The 21276-nt window shown below is 36.4% G+C and overlaps 1 protein-coding gene across 1 annotated transcript in view; it reads right to left on the reverse strand.

The window, feature by feature from the left end:
- The window catches only part of LOC129731930 (netrin receptor unc-5-like), a 573886-nt gene that overhangs the window by 17203 nt on the left and 535407 nt on the right, over nucleotides 1–21276 (reverse strand). Inside the window, exons 11-12 of the mRNA XM_055692323.1 lie at nucleotides 13488–13803; nucleotides 1187–1293 (exon numbers count right to left, since the gene is read on the reverse strand). Coding sequence (XP_055548298.1) covers nucleotides 1187–1293; nucleotides 13488–13803 — 423 coding nt within the window. The remainder of the gene's footprint in view (nucleotides 1–1186; nucleotides 1294–13487; nucleotides 13804–21276) is intronic.

A 21276-nucleotide genomic window follows, 5' to 3' on the forward strand; every position in this document is an offset into this window, starting at 1 on the left:
GTTGATTTCGAGCACATACCCAGTAAAAAAATTTTCGACGCTCTATCTTGCCGCCAGTGCGACAGTATAGATGTCTACCTTCTTTATTTTTATTGACTATAATGCAAGTCAAGCTACTTTCATTTGCATTTCAAGCAGTAAATATGAGGTTGGCGATTGAAAAATGTACTAGCTAGGGAAATAGTCAATAAGAAATTTTCGCACAATATAATCCAGCAATTTGAAGGTGCAATGTGAAAGTCATGTTTCAAGGAATTCGCAAAACCAACCAGAAAACCCAAAAAGTTTGCCCTAATTTGAGTTAGCAACTTGAGTTTGATAAATAAAATATTTAATGAACGATATTTGGTATTTTCTTACAATGCATACGTCATTTTTACGTGGGAAAATGAGATTATTGAGTTTTTGAGTGTAAATGCCAAAATATTTCAACACGTTTGGAGCTTTTAAGTGAGTTATTAAAATTCCTATTTTGTGAGAAACCTAAAGTAACCTAATAGGAATCTAATCCCGTATATATGGAGTCGGAAATAAAAAGAGATGAAATTTTACGAAGTACGGCAATTCTAATCAATTGCTGAAATTGATTACTGTCCAATGAAATCAATTGGGGGAGGCTGAAAACTTTCGAATCATATTTCTTGAATGTATTTTTTTCTGAGGCGTTTAAGTAGACACAAATTGAACAAGTTTTTCTTAGTATAACGAGAAATAACGAGAATAAGCGTTTTCTATGGAATCTAGGGAATCCTTTCAACATTAGTTTGAAACTATTGACTTTCCAACCGCAGGAAATGTAATCAAACATGCAAAATAATCGAAGTGTAACATATTAGCAAAAAAGAACATGTTCGGTGAGATCAACCACCTCACGATTCAGACGTTTCCATAGACCGAATCATTCCGACAACTAGGCGCTAGGCGACACACTTAATTATGACAGCTATTGACAGCTACATGTTGCAATTTCACCTTTGCCGTCAATCAATTCGTCAATTATTGCTGCCAGAAAAATAGCACTTAATTGGCGACGCCAAAGAGTTATGCGAGAACGAACTGTTTCAGGTACCTACTCGTCGTTTGTCGTTCTAAACTACGGGTAGTCTCTAAAAACACAAGCAGCAGCAATAGAACTCCACGCTTGGGAGTTGGGTACTACGGTGGGACAGACGGGGAGCCTACTTACATGTGTTGGTCGAGGTGGCCAGGGATTCGACGCTGCAGACACGCTTCGAATAGCTGGACGATGAGTATGATTCATTGATGCTGATTTTGTCTACCGGGTACATGTAGCTGGAACGAAAAAGAAAACAACAAAACCAATAGGTTAGTGTGTGGTGGTTAGTGAATAGGGGAGGGTACACGAGAACGATTATGAATGAGTGCATCTCGCGGCTATGTCTTGTGGACACCGGTACAGCTGTACGGTGACCGGGCGACGGAAGAGTAGATCGTTGCTGTGTAATTTAAGCACGACTCGGTAATAAATTATATTCTAGGTTCCGTTTTTTTATTTTCGCTCTTTGGAAACTGTAAACGCTGGTGAAAATTAATTGTTGGGTTTTAAACCGTCCAGCAGCAGTGGTAAACAAACGAGTTAATGGTAATTAGATGTGTTTGAGCGCTTCGGTGTTATGGTTGGACGTTTTTATGAATTACGCGTGTAATCCCATTTATTTATATAGAAAAATAATTGCATTGCCGATCCACAGCCCGTGCGCGAATGAGTTGCTCTGCACTGCAGCTAGAGTGGCCGGTTGCTAAATGGTGGCCCTGTCATAGACTAAATAGTGTCATAATGTAATGTTTGATTTATGGCCATGCGATATTTTAAGCACGCTTCACGGTGTGAATTGAATATCATTTGCTTCGCAGTCCGCGATTCGTGTTTCCCGCAAAAGATACAGTAGCGTTTGAAGTTTCTAATTAATGTTGAGCTTTGCTGGGGCGGAAATTGATGAATACGTTTTTAACTTAACTTAACCGTGTGTTGCTTTCATGAAAAGGTTCAAACATTTTTTAATGTTAAGTTGTTTAATAACATACATTTTACTCGAACAAAATGAACAGTAAATTCAAATAAAACATGACGCTAATCGAACATATTTTTATCAAGTCTTTAAATTTTACAGCCTGTCGATTCCGCCCAACTGTCCAATACTCTAACATTTCTGATTGGACATTAGCGAACCGGTCGCCAATTACATGCGCCATCGACCTTCTCGAAACAACAAATTATGATAATGACATCAACTGCAGTATATTGGTCACTACTGTGCATAATGAACTTTACGCCCCGAACATTATGAGAGTATACTCTTAGATATAGACTCCATCAATTGAACAGAACACTGTTAGTCACTGTTGGCAACATGAAAGTGGGATGCCAGTTTCACTCTACTACTTTCGTCGGTTGAGAGGTCTATGCGTTTCACTAAGCTGCAGCACTATTTTTCAGACTGCTGGCTGCACTGCCGATGACACCTCGTTGACATACAGAGCTCAATGTAAAATATGAGCACCGAATAGAAGCATTCAATGTAATTACGATGAATGATTGCAACTTTATTACAGACGACTGCTTTTCTACATGATGGTAATTACGTTGTACGTTGAAAGCAACCTGCGCGGTAAATGGCCAGCAACTCAGCAGCTCTGCATACTGAGAATTGACAAACTTGCAATACAGATCGGTATGTGAAAGGTGAATCTGGGGGAAAATAGCCAGTGCAACTGGAAATGTTGGACAGTTAGGTAGGTACACGATGTCGTAGTAGTCCTGGAATACTTTACACTGTTTTACTATGAATTCTTGAAAAGAGGCAACAGCGTATTAAACTGTTGCGTGACTGAGAGTTCTAAACCTCCTGCTCTTTGCTTCCATCTTACAAGATATGAATTTGATAGTCTTTTTCCCGAGCCGCAAATGGATGTTATTTTGTTGCGTGGCTGAGAGCTCCATCGACCCAGTTTTACTGTTTGCCAACACGAAATAAAATTTATGTTTCGAATATTTGTACTTCATACGGAATAACATTTTTTGCGTCTTGTGAAATTGGGGAAATGACATAACTGACGAAAAAGCCGGAACTGTATTTCGTAATATATATGGCCGCATAAACGCTCTCGTGATCCTAAGTTTTGAACGAAATTTCATTTATTTTTCTTCAAAATTTGTAAGCATTTAGAGTTATCAGATGGTCAATGAAAACCCGACAGCGTTCGGGCTCCGAAATCCCTTACAGAGCCGGACCAAACCGAACCAAGTGACCACCGCACTACGATCGGAAACACCGCGCGGTGCTAGACGAGTCCGAAACCTATTTGGACCAACGCGTTCACATCATGACCATAAGTCAACGCAAAGCAACGTTTTCGAATGTATGACATTTGCCTGCGCCCAATGAACATGGGGAGCTTTCTTATGTATGCATTTGTATGCGCCACATCATGCCCGAGGAGAGTGAATTCGCAGCAATCTGCAAGCAGTTTCCCCGGGTAGTTATGTTGTATCACTAGCGCCATTATTATTGGAAGAGTAACCGATGAGCATAATTGAAACAAACATCAAACATTAAAACCACCCTTGATGTTAAGCGAATGATATTCAATGTTTCACATTTTAATGAAAACCTCACTGGTATTTGCTGTACCTGAAATGCATCCGCAGTTTAAACAAGCTTTTATATATTTTATGGATAATTCAAAAGTAGGTTACGTTTGTTGAATTTATTATCATAAACAAAAAATCAATTGATTTTTTTGTGCGAGATGTCCCTGACCATCCCTGACGAGCGCCGCGTGTGTGGCTTTCCATATGCATTGCAGCTACATTCGGGTCATCATGTGGCGTATAACTAACGGCAATTGTCACAGACCGACGCGCATCCGCATGCACATATCGTTCCCATATAGTTATGGCAAGTAATTGGCCCGGGAAGTGCAGTAAATTGCAAGCGCGCGAATGTAAGACGCGTTTAAGACAAGCACTACAGATTAACGTCGGCATTCGGATGATGAATGTTGCAATTACGACTGTAAATTATTATTAATTGAATAAGTGCGCACATTATAAATGATGTGCAATATATAAAGCCTACGGCAGCAATGGTTCTCGTTTGGTTTGCGGCAAATTATAGAGAGATAGTCGAACAATGAAATCATTTTCCTGATGCAAACTTGGTTCAAGGAGATAAGTTTTCCGCTTCTGAAACGCTGGCATTCGATTAATTGACAGCGCAGTGTCGCGCCCCCACAAAGGCACCTATAACTTCGCCACCATTTAACAAACCCATTTAGAAACCGATAGCGCTCCGGGTAAGTTTGTCACCGGGCGCACTTAATCAAGGGCGGCCCTTTATAAAGCTGTCACAACTTCGGAAAGCGCGTAATTAATTGAATAATAACAGACAAGGCCAAAACGGTAGCGCATCGCTTGGCCTAACTGAGACCAGGCCTGTCTTGCTGAGCTTTTTGCTACACACAGCGGAACATCGTTGGCGACGATTTGCGGTTCTCAGCTCGGTTATAAGGATTGTCCCCCCGTTAGCCCAACCGTTTGTTCCCATATGTTCGAGTAAATGGCGTTTGTGTTCGACGATGATGAAGCAATTATTCAATTTCACCTCCACCTTAATGGAGCACGCCGCAACTCGTTCGTGATGAAGCAGGTTACGAAACGGTCGGTCGCTCCGTGAAACTTTCCGGACAAAACTATTCACATTGCGTTAAATGGGCGCTGTTACGCGCCTGTAATGAAACTCGTGGTATTTAGCGAAGTGGCGCTCAATCAATCTTGATTGGGTTATTATAAATTGTTAATGAGCTGACAGTGAACTGTCTTCGTTATTATGTTGAAAATTGGGGGCCGTTTTGTTGTGGCGTCTCGTTGGAGTGGATGTGACAACCAAAAATAAAGCTGCACACTGATGAATGTTCGAAATTTCATCCTGCTTTGGACATTTAAGAAAAGGTAAACTATTAATGTTACTAATGTAGTGTAATTTAGTACAACATGTTTTGAAGATTTATCATGAATTTTATCACATTTCTGAAATTTTTAATTGCATTATTGTGTGTAAAATTTTCCTCATCGACTGCTCACATTCAGTTTCCCCCTAATCGTTCCATTCCTTTTTGATTTTCGGTTTAAACTCAGGTTAGTCCACTTAACTGCGGAACCAATTACAATCTTTTAATGAAATAAAGCTTAAAATATATGTAATAGTGTTGATATGTCACCGTTTGTGGCAGAACACATAATAAAAATTCTGAATAAATATAAGTAAATAATTAATTCATCACAAAACATCCCCCCTCCCTCCTCCTTCTTCGACCCTTTCCTCACGCTAAGTTCTAGAAAAAAAGTCATATCGTTAAACGAATACCTCTCCAGGGAGTTATAATTGCCAATACTTTGCAGGGTAACTAAACGAGGCCCAGTAAAGAAAATCAGTAGGGTTTATGAAAACATTAGGCTTGTAGAGGGAAAGGTAATAGTATTAAAATCCGTCACTGGCCACGGTGATAACAAGACCTTCCTTTCCCGTTATAGTTGTTAGAGATGCAGAGGTAAACTCGGTCACTGGTAACAACGGTTGTAACACTTTCTTCTTTTCTTTCCCAAAGATTGTAAGGACGTGTCCGAAGCCGTAATCGATGTTTACAAAAGCAGAAGCTACAGCATTTGTTGTACAATTTGGTTTTTTTACGCGGGGGATATATACCTCGTAAAAAATCCGCGTAAAAACCACGGTAATTAAAAAAACTGCGAAAAAAACCGCGTTTATTAAAATATCCGCGTGAAGTAAACCACCAAGTAAGGCTTTAGAAAAAAACAGATATGCTCTACGACCAGTGTTTAAAACTGTCCTCTTTGACGGTCATTCTGGATCTTTCGGAGGGCGGAGGTTTTTTTGCGTAATTTTTCACACTCAATACTTAGACGTTTCCAGTTCCCAACTAAAATATTCAGCCCTTTTCGAATGTAAGTCTAGACATTCTTTATTAGGCGCGAATTCTTTCAATTTTCAATCGATTCGAGAATGATTCCTAAATATGCTAAGAATGATACTTAACAGATGCCAAGATCGGTATCAAACGGTATAAAATAATGGAAATAAATTATTGTAAAAAGAATATAGAGTGATGCAGCGATAATTTCGAATGGGTTTCAAGAAACTTTGAATGTAATTCCAAAACGATTCCGAAAAGTTTAAAAATAAAGTCTAAACTGATCCTCAAATTATCCTTAAATAATCCTGAATTCATAAAAAAACAAGAACAAAATTTAAGAGATTCTATGATTATTTTTGTATGAATCTGAAATCAACCTAAAATAATTCTTAAATACTGTTAAAATAATGCTAAAATAATTTTACAGAGATTCTAAAATGATTCTAAAATAAATTGAATATGACCTTGAAATGATTTTCAAATGATTTTTGATTGATTCTAAAATTATCCTCAAATAAATTGTTGCGTACGCAAGCAGCAAAATAATAATTGCATCCAAAATTGTACTTTTTCTTCTTCTTGACAAATTAATTCGGCATTGGTTCACCTATATAAAAGGCGCAGCTTCACTGCCGTCTTCATTAGAAGTTATCAGTACCTAACAATAACTCCACTGCGATGGAAGAAACAATCTACTCGAGACGCACAGTGTTCCATATTTCACCGAACAGCCAAGCAGTAGCCAGCGAAGAGTTAATTGAAAAAGTCTTTGTCAAGACTAGAAGAGTTTGAATTTTTTATGCAGTCCACATCTTGGAGTCAGTTTAGTTTTCTGACTATCGAAGAGAGTGTCCTGGCGCGGACATAAATCTAAAATTATCATAAAATAATCCTAAAATGCTTCTGAGCCGCTTTTCAAAATATTTCAAAATGATTGTAAAATAATTCGGGAACGATTCTTAAATGCTATAAAAATGATCCTAAGCCGATTTTTTAAATAACTCCAAAACGATTCTAAAATATTCCTAAAATGTTTCTCAAATGGTTCTAAAATGATTCTAAAATGATTCTGAAATGATTTTTAACCGATCCTGAAATAATCCTTAAATGCTCCAAAATAATTCAAAATTATTCAAAAATGATTGCAAAATTATTTGAAAGTAATTAGAAAATATTCCTTAATGATCGTAGAATGATCAATAAAAAATCTCAAATTAATTTTGAACCTTAAATTTTGCTGAGTTTTCGACTGTAGGGATGTTGTGTATTTATGTTATACGTTCGGCTGAGCAGTCACGAAAAATCAGAACGACTTACACTCACACAAACACTCCAGCCAATTAGTACTTTCTCTGTCTTTCAATCTCCCCACCAGCAACATCGATGTCCTACACCTTTCAAATCCAAACTACTACCCATCAGTTTCCATCCGCCATCGCAACAGGTCAACAGCAAACAGATTTGTAAGCTAGTTAGAAATATTGGTTTTTCGAAAATAATTTTATAAAAAAATATTTGTTACTACCAAAACAATAGAATGTACCGATAAGCTTAAAATAAAATAGAATGTACGATAAGCTTAAAAAAGCATCTTGAAAAGGAACGAACAAATAATATGTAAGTCACAGACACAATAACCACAGACAATCAGCTAGACTATAACTATTTGGTAATCATTGAGCTATGTTAAAAGCCTTTAATCATGTAATTAATCCCCGCAGTTTCCCCTGAAGATGGCACTGACCAGTGACGAAACGTCGGATAATATAAAAAAAGTCGTTCTCATTTTGACTGCTCAACCGACAGTATAACATAAGTACACAATAATTTTAAAATTATTCAAGAATGATTTCCAAATGATTATGAAATAATTTTTGAATAATTCTCAAATAATCTCGAAATAAACCGAAAATGATACTGAAATTATTTCTGAATGGTTCTAAAACGGCGCTAAAATGATTGTTCCTATAGTAATTTTAAAATGATTTTGAAATGGTCTCAAAACAACTCTAAAACGATTCCAAAAAATTATTTCAAAACAATTCTAAAATGATTCTTATATGTTTCAAAAATGATTTTAGGATGATTTTAGAATGATAAAGATTCCAAAAAAATACTAAAATGATCCTGTAATGATTCTGAAATAAGCCTTAAGTTATCCTGAAATAATCCAAAAACAATTTATAAGCTATTAACAAAAGCTTTTAAAATTGTTCAAAATAGTTCTAAAATTCTCAAAATAATTTCCAAATTTGCAACAATGATTTTAAAATGATATGAATTCAAATGCATCTGGAATTATTCTAAAATAACTCCAAAATAATCTTTAAACCTCAAATGATTCTAAAATGATCCTAGAATAATACTAGAATAATTCTAGAATGATTCTATAAGGATTCTGAAATGCTTCTAAAATGATCCAACAATAGTTCTAAAATTATTCAAAAATGATCCAAAAATATCCAAAATTGATCCTCAAAAGGTCTTTAAAAAAATCCTTTTAATCTTTCAAAAATGATTTTAAGATGATTTTAACCCTCTAGTGCCCAAGTTAATTTCTAGACGGGCTTCGGTAAAATCACTATGAATCATTATAAACACTTTTTAAGTATTAATTGAAGCTTTTTAGAGGTTTGACTGAAGCCCGCCAAATGGCGGGATTGGGCACTAGAGGGTTAAAATAACTGTTGAATGGTTCTAAAATGGTTAATAAAAACCCAAAACGATCCTGAAATAATCCAAAGAATGAATAAAAATGTTCCTAAAATGATTTTAAAATAATTAAAAAATGATTCTTGAACTATTTCTTAAAAGGTTTTAAAATAGTTCTAGAATGGTTCTATAAAGTTCGAAAATAATTCTGACAAGATTCTAAAATGATCCAGAAACAAACTTAAAATGCTCCTGAAATAATCCCTAAATGATTTCAAAATGATCTGATCCTAAAATGGTTTCAAAATCAAATCATTTAAAAAAAAAACATGACTCTGAAATTGATCCTCTAAAAAATGATCCTTTAATGACCGTTATATGATCCTAAAATGATTTTTCAATGATGCTTAAATGATTCTGAAATGATCCTAACATAACCTCAAATGATCCTAAAATAACCCAGAATGATTCTGAAACGATTTGAGAATGGTTCCAACGGTTTTAAAATGATTTTAAACAGATCCTATAATTATTTCAAAATGATTCTAAAATAAGTTTCTCTAATATCATCCTAAACCAATTCTAAAATAATTCAAAATTATTCCAGGATGATTCTACAAAAATCCTATAGAGATGATTCTGAAATAACCTACAATAATTTTAAAATGATTTCAAAACGAACTAAGATGATTTTATAATGATTCTGAAATAATTTTAAAACGATTCAAAATTGTAATAAAATGATTTCAAAACAGTTGAAGTGATGCATAAAAAATAAAGTCAAATAATTCTAGAACGATTCCAAAATGATTCTCAAATGATCGTTGAATGATCTTAAATTGATTTGATAGTGATTCTTAAATGATTATAAAATGATCCTCAAACAAATTTAATATGATTCTAAGATGATCCTTGAATAAACCTTAAATGATCCTAGAATAATCTAAAAATGATTTAAAACAAATTTTAAATGATTCTAGAATAAATTTTTTACAATGATCTCAAAATGATTCCAAAATTATTTTTAAGTGACTTTAGAATAATTGTAAAGTGGTTCATAAATGATTCTAGGATGATTCTAAAAAGATTTTATAGGGATTCAAAAACAATTCTTAAATGTTATTAAAATGATTCCTAGAAGGTTTTTGAATAATTCTAAAATGATTCTGAAAAAAACTCGAAATGATCTTGAAATAATCCTAAAAAGATTCCAAAACGAACCTCAAATGATCTTAAAATGATTTTAAAATGATTCTAAAATGATTCCTAAATTATTTCAAAATTATTCTTAAAAAGCAAAGCCTTGGTGCTACATGATACGGAATTTGACCTACTGTTTGTTATAAACAGATTTTGCAGCCAACTGTTTGGTGTACATGGCAATTGCGGGGCTTGCGTCTCTCCCGAGCCGATATTCGAACCTACGACGACTGGCTTGTTGGGCCAGCATCGTACCTCGAGACCATCTAGGAGATAAAATTATTTTTAAGTGACTCCAAAATGTTGAAAAATGATTCTACAATGTTTCTAAAATGATTCTATAAAGATTCAATAGAGATTCTAAAATGATTGTAAAATGGTTCTACAATGATTCAAAAATGATTTCTAAGAGATTCTAAAGCAACTGAACGATTCTTAAATGATTTCTAAATGATCCTGAAACATACTAAAAATGAACCAGATCTTAAATGATGGTTCAAATGATGGTCTCAAAAATAGTTTTAAAATGATTTTAAAATAAGTTTAAAATGATTTTGAAATGATTCTGAAATGATACTGAAATGATACTGAAATGATCCTAATATGATGAAGTGACCCTGGAATGATTCTCAATTGATTTTAAATCCTACAATAATTCTAAAACGATTCCTCAATGGTTCTAAAACAAAAGGTTTCTAAAATGATCTCAAAATGATTCCAAAATTATTTTTAGGTGATAATAAAATAATTGTAAAGTGGTTTATGAATGACTCTAAGATGATTATGAAACGATTCTAAAAAGATTCTACAGAGATTGAAAAACGATTACAAAATGATATGTAGTAAAATGATTCTAAAATGATTCTTAAAAGGTTTTTGAATAATAATGATTCAAAAATGATTTTAGAATGATTCTAAATGATTCTTAAAAGTTTCTAAAGTAATTTAATAATTATTCTTAAATGATTCCTAAACGATTCTCAAACGATTTCTAAATCATCTTGAAACATACTAAAAAAGATCCGGAAATAATCCTAAAATGATTGCAAAACGAATCTTGAATGATCCTAAATTGATTTTATAATGATTATGAAATCATTCTGAAATGATACTGGAATGATCCTAAATGGAAGCTAAAATGATGAAATGATCCTGGAATGATTCTCAATTGATTCTGAAATGATTTTAAATCCTACAATAATTCTAAAACGATTCCTAAATGATTCCTGGATGATTCTTAAATGATTTTAAATATATTCTCAAATGATTTATAATACAGTCATACCTCGATAAAAGGCAACTTTATTTTTATTTTCGTTGCATTATGTCGAGTTACGTTATATCGAAGCAAACATTTTTTTTTATTTATGCAAGACTCTTAATGGTTACTTAAAGATGCGCGAAAACCTATTTCTCATAACCTATCAGTTTTTTAAACCTTTCTTATGTCCATTTACAAATATTTTCAACAAGCAAAAACCATTTTTTACTCAAATATACGTTAAAACCTATTTTATATCACCTATCAGTATTTTTAAACCATTCTTATGTCTATTTAGAGAAAATTTCAACAAACAAAAATTTTTTTTAATTGATGCAAGACTGTGAATTGTTACTGAAGTATGCGTAAAAACCTATTTCCCATCACCTTTTAGTATTTTTAAACCTGCCTTATGCCCATTTAGGACAATTTTTGCATTGGTTTCATTGGCTTCAAAACTTACTACAAACATTTTTTGAAGCAATTTATACCCCAAAAAAAGTTGCTGTATCATTTATTTCAATTTCAATACATCTTGAAAAGTTACAAACTATACAAACTTTCATTCAGAGCGAACCTCATTTTTTACCACTTGGCGTTTCTTTTGTTTGCTACTTCCAATGTATGAAACACGATTTTGGCGATAACGAAAGGATCACATTTGAACTACCTCCTGTGTACAATACTTATCTTTAGCAGGAGCGGTTTAACGCTCTCTCCTTCTACTATATTTTATTCCGTATTCCTTTCAACTAAAATTAGTTTTATTTATGAGCTGAAGGAGGAATGATTGTGCATTTCGAAAAGCATTTCCGAAACGAATTTGAATTGATTCTAAAATAATTCTGGAAAGGTTCAGGAAACATTGTTTCTTAATTGATTCAAAAATAAATTCAAAATGATTTCAAAGTGATTTTTGAAAAATTTTAAAAATATTTTCAAATTATTCTAATCCAAAGGTGATTCCAAAATAACTTTCGAATGATTCTAAAAAGACTTGAACATCATTTTAAAGTGATCCTAAGATAATTGCAAAACAATTGTTCGAAAAATGTTCGTAAGATAATTTCAAAATAATTTTACCACGATTCACGACCACGATTTATGAAAGACTCTAAAATGATTCGAAAATTTTTCCAATCAATCTGGTTTCAAAATGTAGTAAATGTTCGAAAATAATTTTCAATGTCTTCAAAATTATTCATAAATGATTGCGAAAAGATATTATTAGTAAAAAATAAATGGGATCTCAATTAACTGCGAAACAATTTAAAAACGAAAAATATCGCAAAATGGTTTTGACCACTGGAGGTGGAAAAACTAAACAAACTTGAAACAGTTTGATTTTTTTAGTGTTCTGCTTTGAGATAAATTCAAAGAACGTTTTTCATAATAAGAATACCACGAAATTTGTTTGCAATTTGGGATAGCTTGCCATCTGATCGCCATAAACTCACCGAGACAATTTTAACACTTTCCAAAATGCAACCTTGTTGTTGATTTCACATGGCGACCGTGATAACAAATACAGTGCTTCGTTCTGTATTGCCATAGAGTAGCATGTTTGCGACCTGTTGATTCACCATTAAGACTCAAATATAACTTTGTGAAAGTGAGAAATTGCTCGGATATTCTGTCGTGAAGATTTTGAATGGCAGATTTTTGAACGGCATTAGGAAATTTAAGATTTCTTTTTTGGTTTATCTCAATCAACCCACAATTCGTATTACATCGGTGAATATTCTAAAACTGCGGCAAAGTGCATAATCTACAATTAAATTACTCTCTCATAGTGTAAATAAAATATTTTTTATATACTGCAGTCCGATGCGCTAGCTGGAATGGCATGATTAATACAGTACCATTAGAAAGTAATAAATCGCCTTTGTCTTGACTGAGATTCTGCTTGGAGACCCACGGGAATGGTGTCCGCTATTGTCACAGCGGGATTCAAAGTAATTAGACGAGGCTTTTTAATCATCGTTCACCATTGCCTTTTTCGGATTACGGGCACCCCTTTTGCTAAACAACTAGGGCATCGACCGCCGGGACCTTGGTGTTAGCAGCAGCAGGGGTGCAAAAACAACAACAACAAAAAACGCGACGAATAACGATGAGAAAATCAATTTGCTATTTTCTTCACGTCGTCACGATGGGTTTCTGCGAATTATTAATCGCCGGTGTTCGCTGGTGGGTGGAACATTGTGCGCTTTTTCTTGCAATTGTAAACAAAATGATTGACGGGATTAGTGACTACGGGATCCAGTGACGAGGATCATGAATAATGGGACTAATTTACGGCGCTTGAACGGTGATGTTCGGACAAATTGTCGGTCAGCGGATTAAAATATTACTTTGAGATCAAAGTTTAAAAATTGGGTAACGTTGAAATGCACGAATTGTTCCCTAAAATACTCACTTATTGCATAAATGTGGCACGTCGTAGTGATGTTCGGAATTTGACCTGGGAAACGGGACCGAGTTCTTCAGGGAGTTACTCTGGTGATGCGGTCCGCCTCCGCCAGGATGTGACTGCTGTCCCGTTAGCATTCCGTGGTGCTGTGATTGCTGCTGCTGCTGGTGCTGCAGCAGGTGATGCTGCGACGTTGGCTGACTGGAGACATGGTGGGGTGTCAGGGGATATTCGTAATTTATGGCAACCGTATTCTGCGTCAAATCGGGCTGAAAATGGGTTAACTTCTTGCTCTCCGTTGGAAAGTACTCGGACGGCATTTCTGAAAAGATACAAAAGGGTAGAAGCGTTCTTAGCTGGTTGTGAAAGATTTATTGGAGAAATGAGACCGAATGTTAGATGATACGTCTTCGGGGTAGACCGACCGGGAGTCAGCTCGTGCCGGATAGAAGAACGTAGTAATGATCTAATTAGGCTACTAATTTCATTGCGTGGGGCAAAGTCGTGGTACAAACCAGATGGTAAACCTGAAGCCAGCGCGACTGGAGTGAGCGTTGGATGGTGAGCAGAAATTAATTGTAAGATGTTGCAGACGAACGTGGCGTCTTTTTGAATGTTTTCAACCAATTAGATGTAGATTAGAGTTGGGAAAAAGTTTTCCCAAAGCCATTAGCTTTAAAGCCCCACCGTTGGCTCTAATGAACGCATTGAGGTTGATTGTCAACGCTATTGATTAGATGTGCTATTAGCGGGAAGATAGCGGAAATAAATGAAGGGGGAAAACTTTGTGATTGAACTTTGTTAATTTCCTGTGATTGCGGAACCTAAAAGTATCGTTTTGAACGAGTTTTGAGTTCACCCAATTGTTGCAAATTAACGTGCCGGTAGGCCTCACAAAATGTTATAAAGCATTTGGTACAACTTCAAATAGCAGATTGCTTCAGCAGAGTATTCTCCGACAATTTCTACTGGGTAGGGCAATTGCGTATAAGTTATCATCTTATTGCATATGCCATGTTCGATTTCTCGCCAAGCAGCTATTTGTAATCAATTTTCTCGAATCGCGCAATCCATAGCTTGTAGGGGATGCAATTCGCTTATAAATTATTCCTAGAATTCATTCGGTGAGCAACACGCAACATTCAGATTCCATTCCATTGCGGAAACCGGGCATGATCATATAATTCAAAACTCCGTGGGGGTTTTATAGCACCCTGAACTCGTCATCAGCACGCCTAGATCGTATGTCTTTATAGCAGCTCGGCCTCGGTTAGTTGCTTGCCGAACCAACTAAACCAAATGTGACTTTTTTCACAGCGTGAATAAATTATTAATGAGCGCTATCTATGCTAATTTGCGAAACATTTCCTTCTCCCTTTCGAAGCCGTGGGAAGCTTTCTGCAGCGATGCTTAATGGATAGTCTTTAGCTGCTCTACCCGAAATAGATTCGGAAAGGCGGTTGGAGCCTATCTCTTTTTGGCTAAACGGAATTAATGGTATTGAGATTTCCAATGTTCACTTGATTACTTTTTAAGTGGGCGCGATAAAAATTATTGGACCTTTTCATTTGAGAGCGGAGGCCGAATTAATCGTATTAAAATCTCCCAAGGCTATTGAGCTTTCGTGTTGATTTAAGCCTAATAGAGGCAAGACGATGTCAATTGTGCAAACGATTTTTTGGTGTTGTATATCGTTAGTAAAACCAGCGTCAGGCACAATCACGCGATTGTCCGAACAAACCGACAAACAGCATCAATAATCCCTTTTGATTGATAATTGGGTAGCTCTGATTGAGCGATCAATCACGCATTGATTTGCTCGGTTCGTGCTTTGGCGTTTACTGATAAGACAGCTGGTAAGCCATTAGTCAACTCGGCATGAAATGTGGAAGGGATTGAAAAACATTTTTAAACAACGGACACGTGAGTGTTTTCAACGTCCACTTCACTTTCAAGTAGATATTACAAGCATGCACACCAATTGACAAGTTCCATTCCAAAAATAGCAATGGCCGTTAGAGTGGCGGCCAGGTCAGGCCTGGCCAGTTGACTCACCGCCATTAATTTCGGGCGATACCGCTCAGCAAGCACTCTGGCCAACTAGGCATTGGATCGCCATAAGACAAATTGCCCTTTAATGCTGTCAGTGAAACCCTCTTAAGACCGCTGGCAGGTCGACGGCGATGACATATGTTCTACTTATAATAGGCAAGCGTACACTGCGAATCTGTGCGCCGCCAGAGGATATGCTAATTTTTGCCTGTCCATGATTTATGGCGCCTGTGGATGTATGTTGTACTTGTTCAAGAGACGCAATTTGGTCTTATACTTACTGAGAGCAAAACAACGCTGGCGGAGAATTGAGTGTGTGCAAAAGTAAGTATTTGATCAGTGACTGGTGAATGAAAATGGATGTTGCTGAGTCTGAAATCCATAGAGAATATTGGTTTGGTTTGAGAATTACGATGTACATTTAATAATAATGAACCCTATCCTACTGCGTAAATTGAAAATAAATGAATGAAATTTTTTTCTTAATGTGGAAACTAAAGTTTGAAAAAATCTAATGTAAATTGTTGGAACTCTTCAAAAGTCTCAGAATCCTCTACATTTATATTATGCTCAATTCGGGCAACGACACGCGGCGACCATTTGCTAGCAAATAACTAATCCACATTTGCTGGGATTTCTTTCAATAATTTGAGTTATTCTATAGTAACGTTCGATCACCATCCTAGGTAGTACAGAATTGTATGAGACGGATTGTGACGATAGTGAGTACGGTAAAATAAGCACAAGTTTTATTTCGAATTTATGATGTGTTGACATTCATACCCAATAAAAAACTTTCCACTTTCAATGCACAATGGTCCAGAAACTGAATATATGGGAAAAATTTTGATCTGAAGTTCGATAGCAATATTATAGAGAAATACTTTTTTTGCAATGTTGTTATATATTATGAAGTGTTTAGTTTCCTATTATCAAAAATTGGGGTGACCAAAATTTTCAATGTATTCAGAAATCTAATACCTGAGTCTAACTTATCTTTCTAGATAGAGAGAAAAATTGTCCTAAAAGTTTTTTTTATATCTTTACCAACAACCGATTTATATTGAAAACAGTAACAGAAGGGTTTTATGTAAAGCCACGACCGCAGGGTTGCCGTAGAACTTCATACTCACTGAGCAGGAATGGAACAAACACTATGCGGTGCAAACAAGTTTCAACAGTTAGAGTGCATGTTGGTTGAGGCTTTTAATTCTAACGCAAAACGAGAATACATTAAATCTTCATTTTATTTGGTTGTCAAGAAAAGGACGGTTTTTTGTTTAAAAATGTGGTTGCATTTCTGTGCATCCCCGACAGCGGGAAGCATGGTGAATTGGCGTATTACGAAGGCATCGAATCATCTGTTTGCATGAGATAAAGCCAAATATTTTAAAGTCTAGAAAACATTTGATTCAAATAATGTTACCAAATCTCAATGAGGCACTCTGATAACAAAATAAAAGGCTGTATTCACATTTAAAACTAGACACCAGATTGTCAGCGTTCCAGAAACGTTTGTGTTGCCAACATATGGCAGAGCTTTTACTGGAGGAAGTGCCGGCCAACGCACCTACAGCTGATGCTCTACTACCGCACAAAGACAGCTTTTTACTATAAGAAGTGCTGCTGCACTAAGTTAGCACCGTCCTAGTGGCCATTCACCAGTAAAATGATTGGTTTGAACACAAGCATGTTCTAGCCCAAAGACTGCATTCCCGGTTTAACTAGGTATAACATTCTGTCGACCGTGTTAGGGAAAGCAAGTAAATGACTAATCAGATCAATCGAATTCTGAGTTTTCCTAAAAAAATAAACGCATGAAAATTACAAAACTGTATGAAATCTTTATTTGAGCCGATAAATTGGTTTATGCCATTTACTTTTTAAAGATAATTCCATTCAAATGTCGGCCACGGCTATGTTTTAAATGTCGAAAAGTCCAATTTTGGGTCACTTTTTCGAGCATTTCGGCTGGTATCTCGCGAATAACACGTGTAATGTTGTCTTCCAAGGCTGGAATTGTTGCTGGCTTATCCACATAGACGAGAGACTTAACGTAGCCCCACAAAAAAAAAATCTAGCGGTGTTGAATCGCATGATGTGAGCGACCAATTCACCGGTCCATTTCGTGAGATGAATTGCTCACCGAACTCATTTCGTATTTCCATTGATTCGCGCGATGTGTGGCACGTTGCTCCGTCTTGCTGAAACCACATGTCAACAAGTCCCAGCTCTTTCATTTCTGGCAATAAAAATCAGAAATCATCGCGCGATAGCGAGCGCCATTTTTCACAGAGGACGAATTTTGGTAATAAAATTCGATTATTTGTAAGCGTTGTTCAGGCGCAGGTCTGTTCATGGTAAGATGGCAAACCAAACTGAGTACATTAGACTTTGACAGCTATCAGAATTCCCGCGTGAACTGTCAAATCTGAATACAAAAATAGCAAAAAAATCACCCTTTATTTGCATCGTGAAAATTTTTAGGTATAATGGTTAAGCTTAAATCAAAATTTAAATGTCAGTAGATGCCATTTGGTTTCACCTGCCGAGAATGGGTTAATGTAATATAGGATATGATGCTGATCGCATCTCTGTGCTATCCCCGACACAATGGAAAACTGTTTTCACACTGAAATATTGACGGCCCATAGATTTTGATTTCCAGCATCACAAAATGTGGTACTACTACTTTATTAAGACCATCCTAGTCGTCATCTACTAGTAAAATTGTTGGATTAAGCAGAGACAGGCTCTTATGGAGCCCAAAAATCGCATGCCTGTTTTACTAGGTAGGTATAAAATTCTGTCGACCGTGCTAGGGAAAGCAAGCATCAATCAGAGGTCGAAGCCTGCGTTTCAAGAAGGCTTGATAATTTTCAATAGTGCAATAGTTCGAAAAATCAAATCACATTTTTTGCATTTGTTCGATTGCTGCATAAAATCTAACCGACTTATTAACATTGGACAGTTTTTTTCCCTTTTTTGGTTTTTAGATTGTCATTTTACATCTCTATGTAGCTGAACTTCCTGAAAGACGTCGTTTTCACTTTATTTCGGAACTAGTTACCTTAACGACCCAACAAAAAAAGGAAAAAAATGGTTCTGATTATTTTCGATGGAAATAAATCCCTGCAGTTTTGAGCACAATTAAAGCACTTTGAGTGATCATATCCGTAATAGAGGGGTCAGAAAAAAAATCAAATATGTACACATTTGAATGCAAAAATCATGGATATGGGTCATTCCATGCGAAGTGACCACGAAAAAGCACAAACTTGGACACGACCATCACAGGTTTTGCTCAAAGTTGGGAGAATTATTCATCTGCCTTCACTTTGGAAAAATCCCAAATTTGGTGTCGCCCCCCGCTCTGTGGGACCACCCTGTTTATTACAAAGTCACGCATTTTTTGTTCAAAATCTCTTTTTTCTTTTTCTTACAATTCATAGACGTAAGATGTCCGAAAAATACTGATAGATGATTTTTGAAGAAAATAAACCAAGGAATCCAGAAAAAATATAAGTTTTGACCGGAAGTGTTGCCAGATAAACTGTTTTTGTATTTGAAAACTAAATTTACATTTTTCGGCAAATGCAGCCATTTTTATTTTAAATTTGCTAATTTCTTCGTGTTCCTTGGAAAATTTCACATAAGAAACAACTATCATCCCGAGGTAATATGAGCCAATCTCGAGATGTAACATTTTTACGAAAAAAGTTGTTGTGCATTGTGCAACGCAATTTTTTTTTATTCTCGCTTATTTTCCGTCGGTCTAGCTCCGCCACTGTTGTTGTGCCAATCACCGACGCCCGGGGAGGCGACTCCACCCAGGACCCTAACTCACGACCCGTTGATTAACGGACCGGCGCAAACGGCTTTACTTCCTCATGCGATGGAAGGCGTGATCCCAGAGATTTTTTGCCTCACGGTGTCGGCTAGGATTGAATCTAGACCAGTTGAGTTGGTTGTGAGTGGATCACGCCACCTCACAACCAGCGACACCTATGTCGGCGGTGGGATTCGAAACCAGGCGTCGAGCGTGGTTGGCGAAGACGTTACCAACCACGCTAGGCCCCCACCCGCAACGCAAATTGTTAGGTGCGAAAGTAAGTTCTCATTTTTTTGTCAATAGATGGCACCAGCAATAAGTGCTGGTCAATTTTGACAGATCTCAACCATGATGAACCAAGCTGAAACCTATGATAAACAATTTTCAATCTATTTCATCCATTTCATTCAAAGCAAACGGAGGCTGAAACGCATCGAGAGTTGAAATGCTTCGGGAATTGCTGATCTAAGTGAAAAAAAAGGTGCAGTGATTGGTTTCATCGGTTAGAAGACGGTAATTTCGATGTTGACAAATGTCTGCTTGACGGAAGACCAACGAAGGTTGACGATGCACTGAAAGAATTATTTTATGAGAATCCATCCCGAACACAACTTGCGTCGTTATTAGCAATTACTCACCAATCCATTTGCAAGTGATCGCATGCTTATGATTCGAAAACAAGGAACTTGGCTTGCTCATGAGTTGAAGCCAAAGGATGTTGAGCGTCGTTTTTTCGTCCGTAAACAACGGCCCCAGTGGCAAATAAGGAAGGTTTTACTTCATCGCACCGTTACAGGTGATGAAAAATGGATTCATTACCGCAACCCAAGAAAAAGAAAGTTATGAAGACTGCCTGGTCATGTTTCTACGTCAGTTACGCTGTGCATTTGGTGGAACCAGTTCAGTGTTATTTTTTATGAGCTGTCAAAATCGAACGAAATCACCATTAGAGAACGTTATCGACTTCAAATGATGCGATTTAGTCGAGCACTGCGTGAAAAACGACTACAATACAACCAGAAACGACTACGAACAAGTGATTCTACTGCATGACAATGCTCGTCCTCATACTGCCAATGCAGACTTGACATAAATCCTCAAAAAATCACTAGCGTGTAGGAGAATATCTTTCACCGCGAAACAGACTTGCTTGAGGAAAGCAGCGAATCCAGTGAAGCTGAGTACCTAGAAAAAAGAAAAAAAAATACATCGTGGTGGAATCTGAAATATCTCTCCAGAGAGATAATAAACTCTGATCTTGTTCACACAACAGAGCTCGTTGCAGTGCCTTTTACTGTGTGTAAGGCATATCTCAAATGAGAGGAGCATCTAGGAAGGAAAGTAGGTTGCGTTGTTAGCTGTGTATGTCGAAACTGAAAAAAAATTCAGCCACCCGTCATGCGTGTTTGCTTTTTGGATCATTTTTATTACTTTCTTGCTTTTTCTTGTTCATTTACGCAGCGCTCAAGCTGGGTAAGAAGTGAACGGTAAATATTTACTCTGTTCTTTTCATCTTGCTGCCAAAGTCGTAACAACTTTCATAGAAACGCTCAAAAGGAAAAATAAAAAGGTCGAAAAATTGCCTAATTGGTGGAAGGCATCAAAAGACGTACACTTTTATCGAAACAGTAAGGGAGCTGCGTAGCCGCAAGGTTACAAAGTCCGCTTTGTCAAGCAAATGGTCGTAGGTTCGAATCTTAGTAGAATCAGGCCGTCCGATGTCAAAACTGGACTTTAAGTATGGGTTCATTCTCAGGCTCCCCACCACTTACCCTTCCTTCACGCTGAAATCTATAACACCTTTGCGTGACTTCCTCCAACCAAAAACATAAGTCCCTCTTATTAAAAAAACTGGCCAGAAGGACGCACAACGAAACTTCGCTAGGGAATTATAATTGGTGATATTTGGTA

This window comes from Wyeomyia smithii, chromosome 3 (genome assembly GCF_029784165.1).
Source record: "Wyeomyia smithii strain HCP4-BCI-WySm-NY-G18 chromosome 3, ASM2978416v1, whole genome shotgun sequence".
Taxonomy (NCBI): domain Eukaryota; kingdom Metazoa; phylum Arthropoda; class Insecta; order Diptera; family Culicidae; genus Wyeomyia; species Wyeomyia smithii.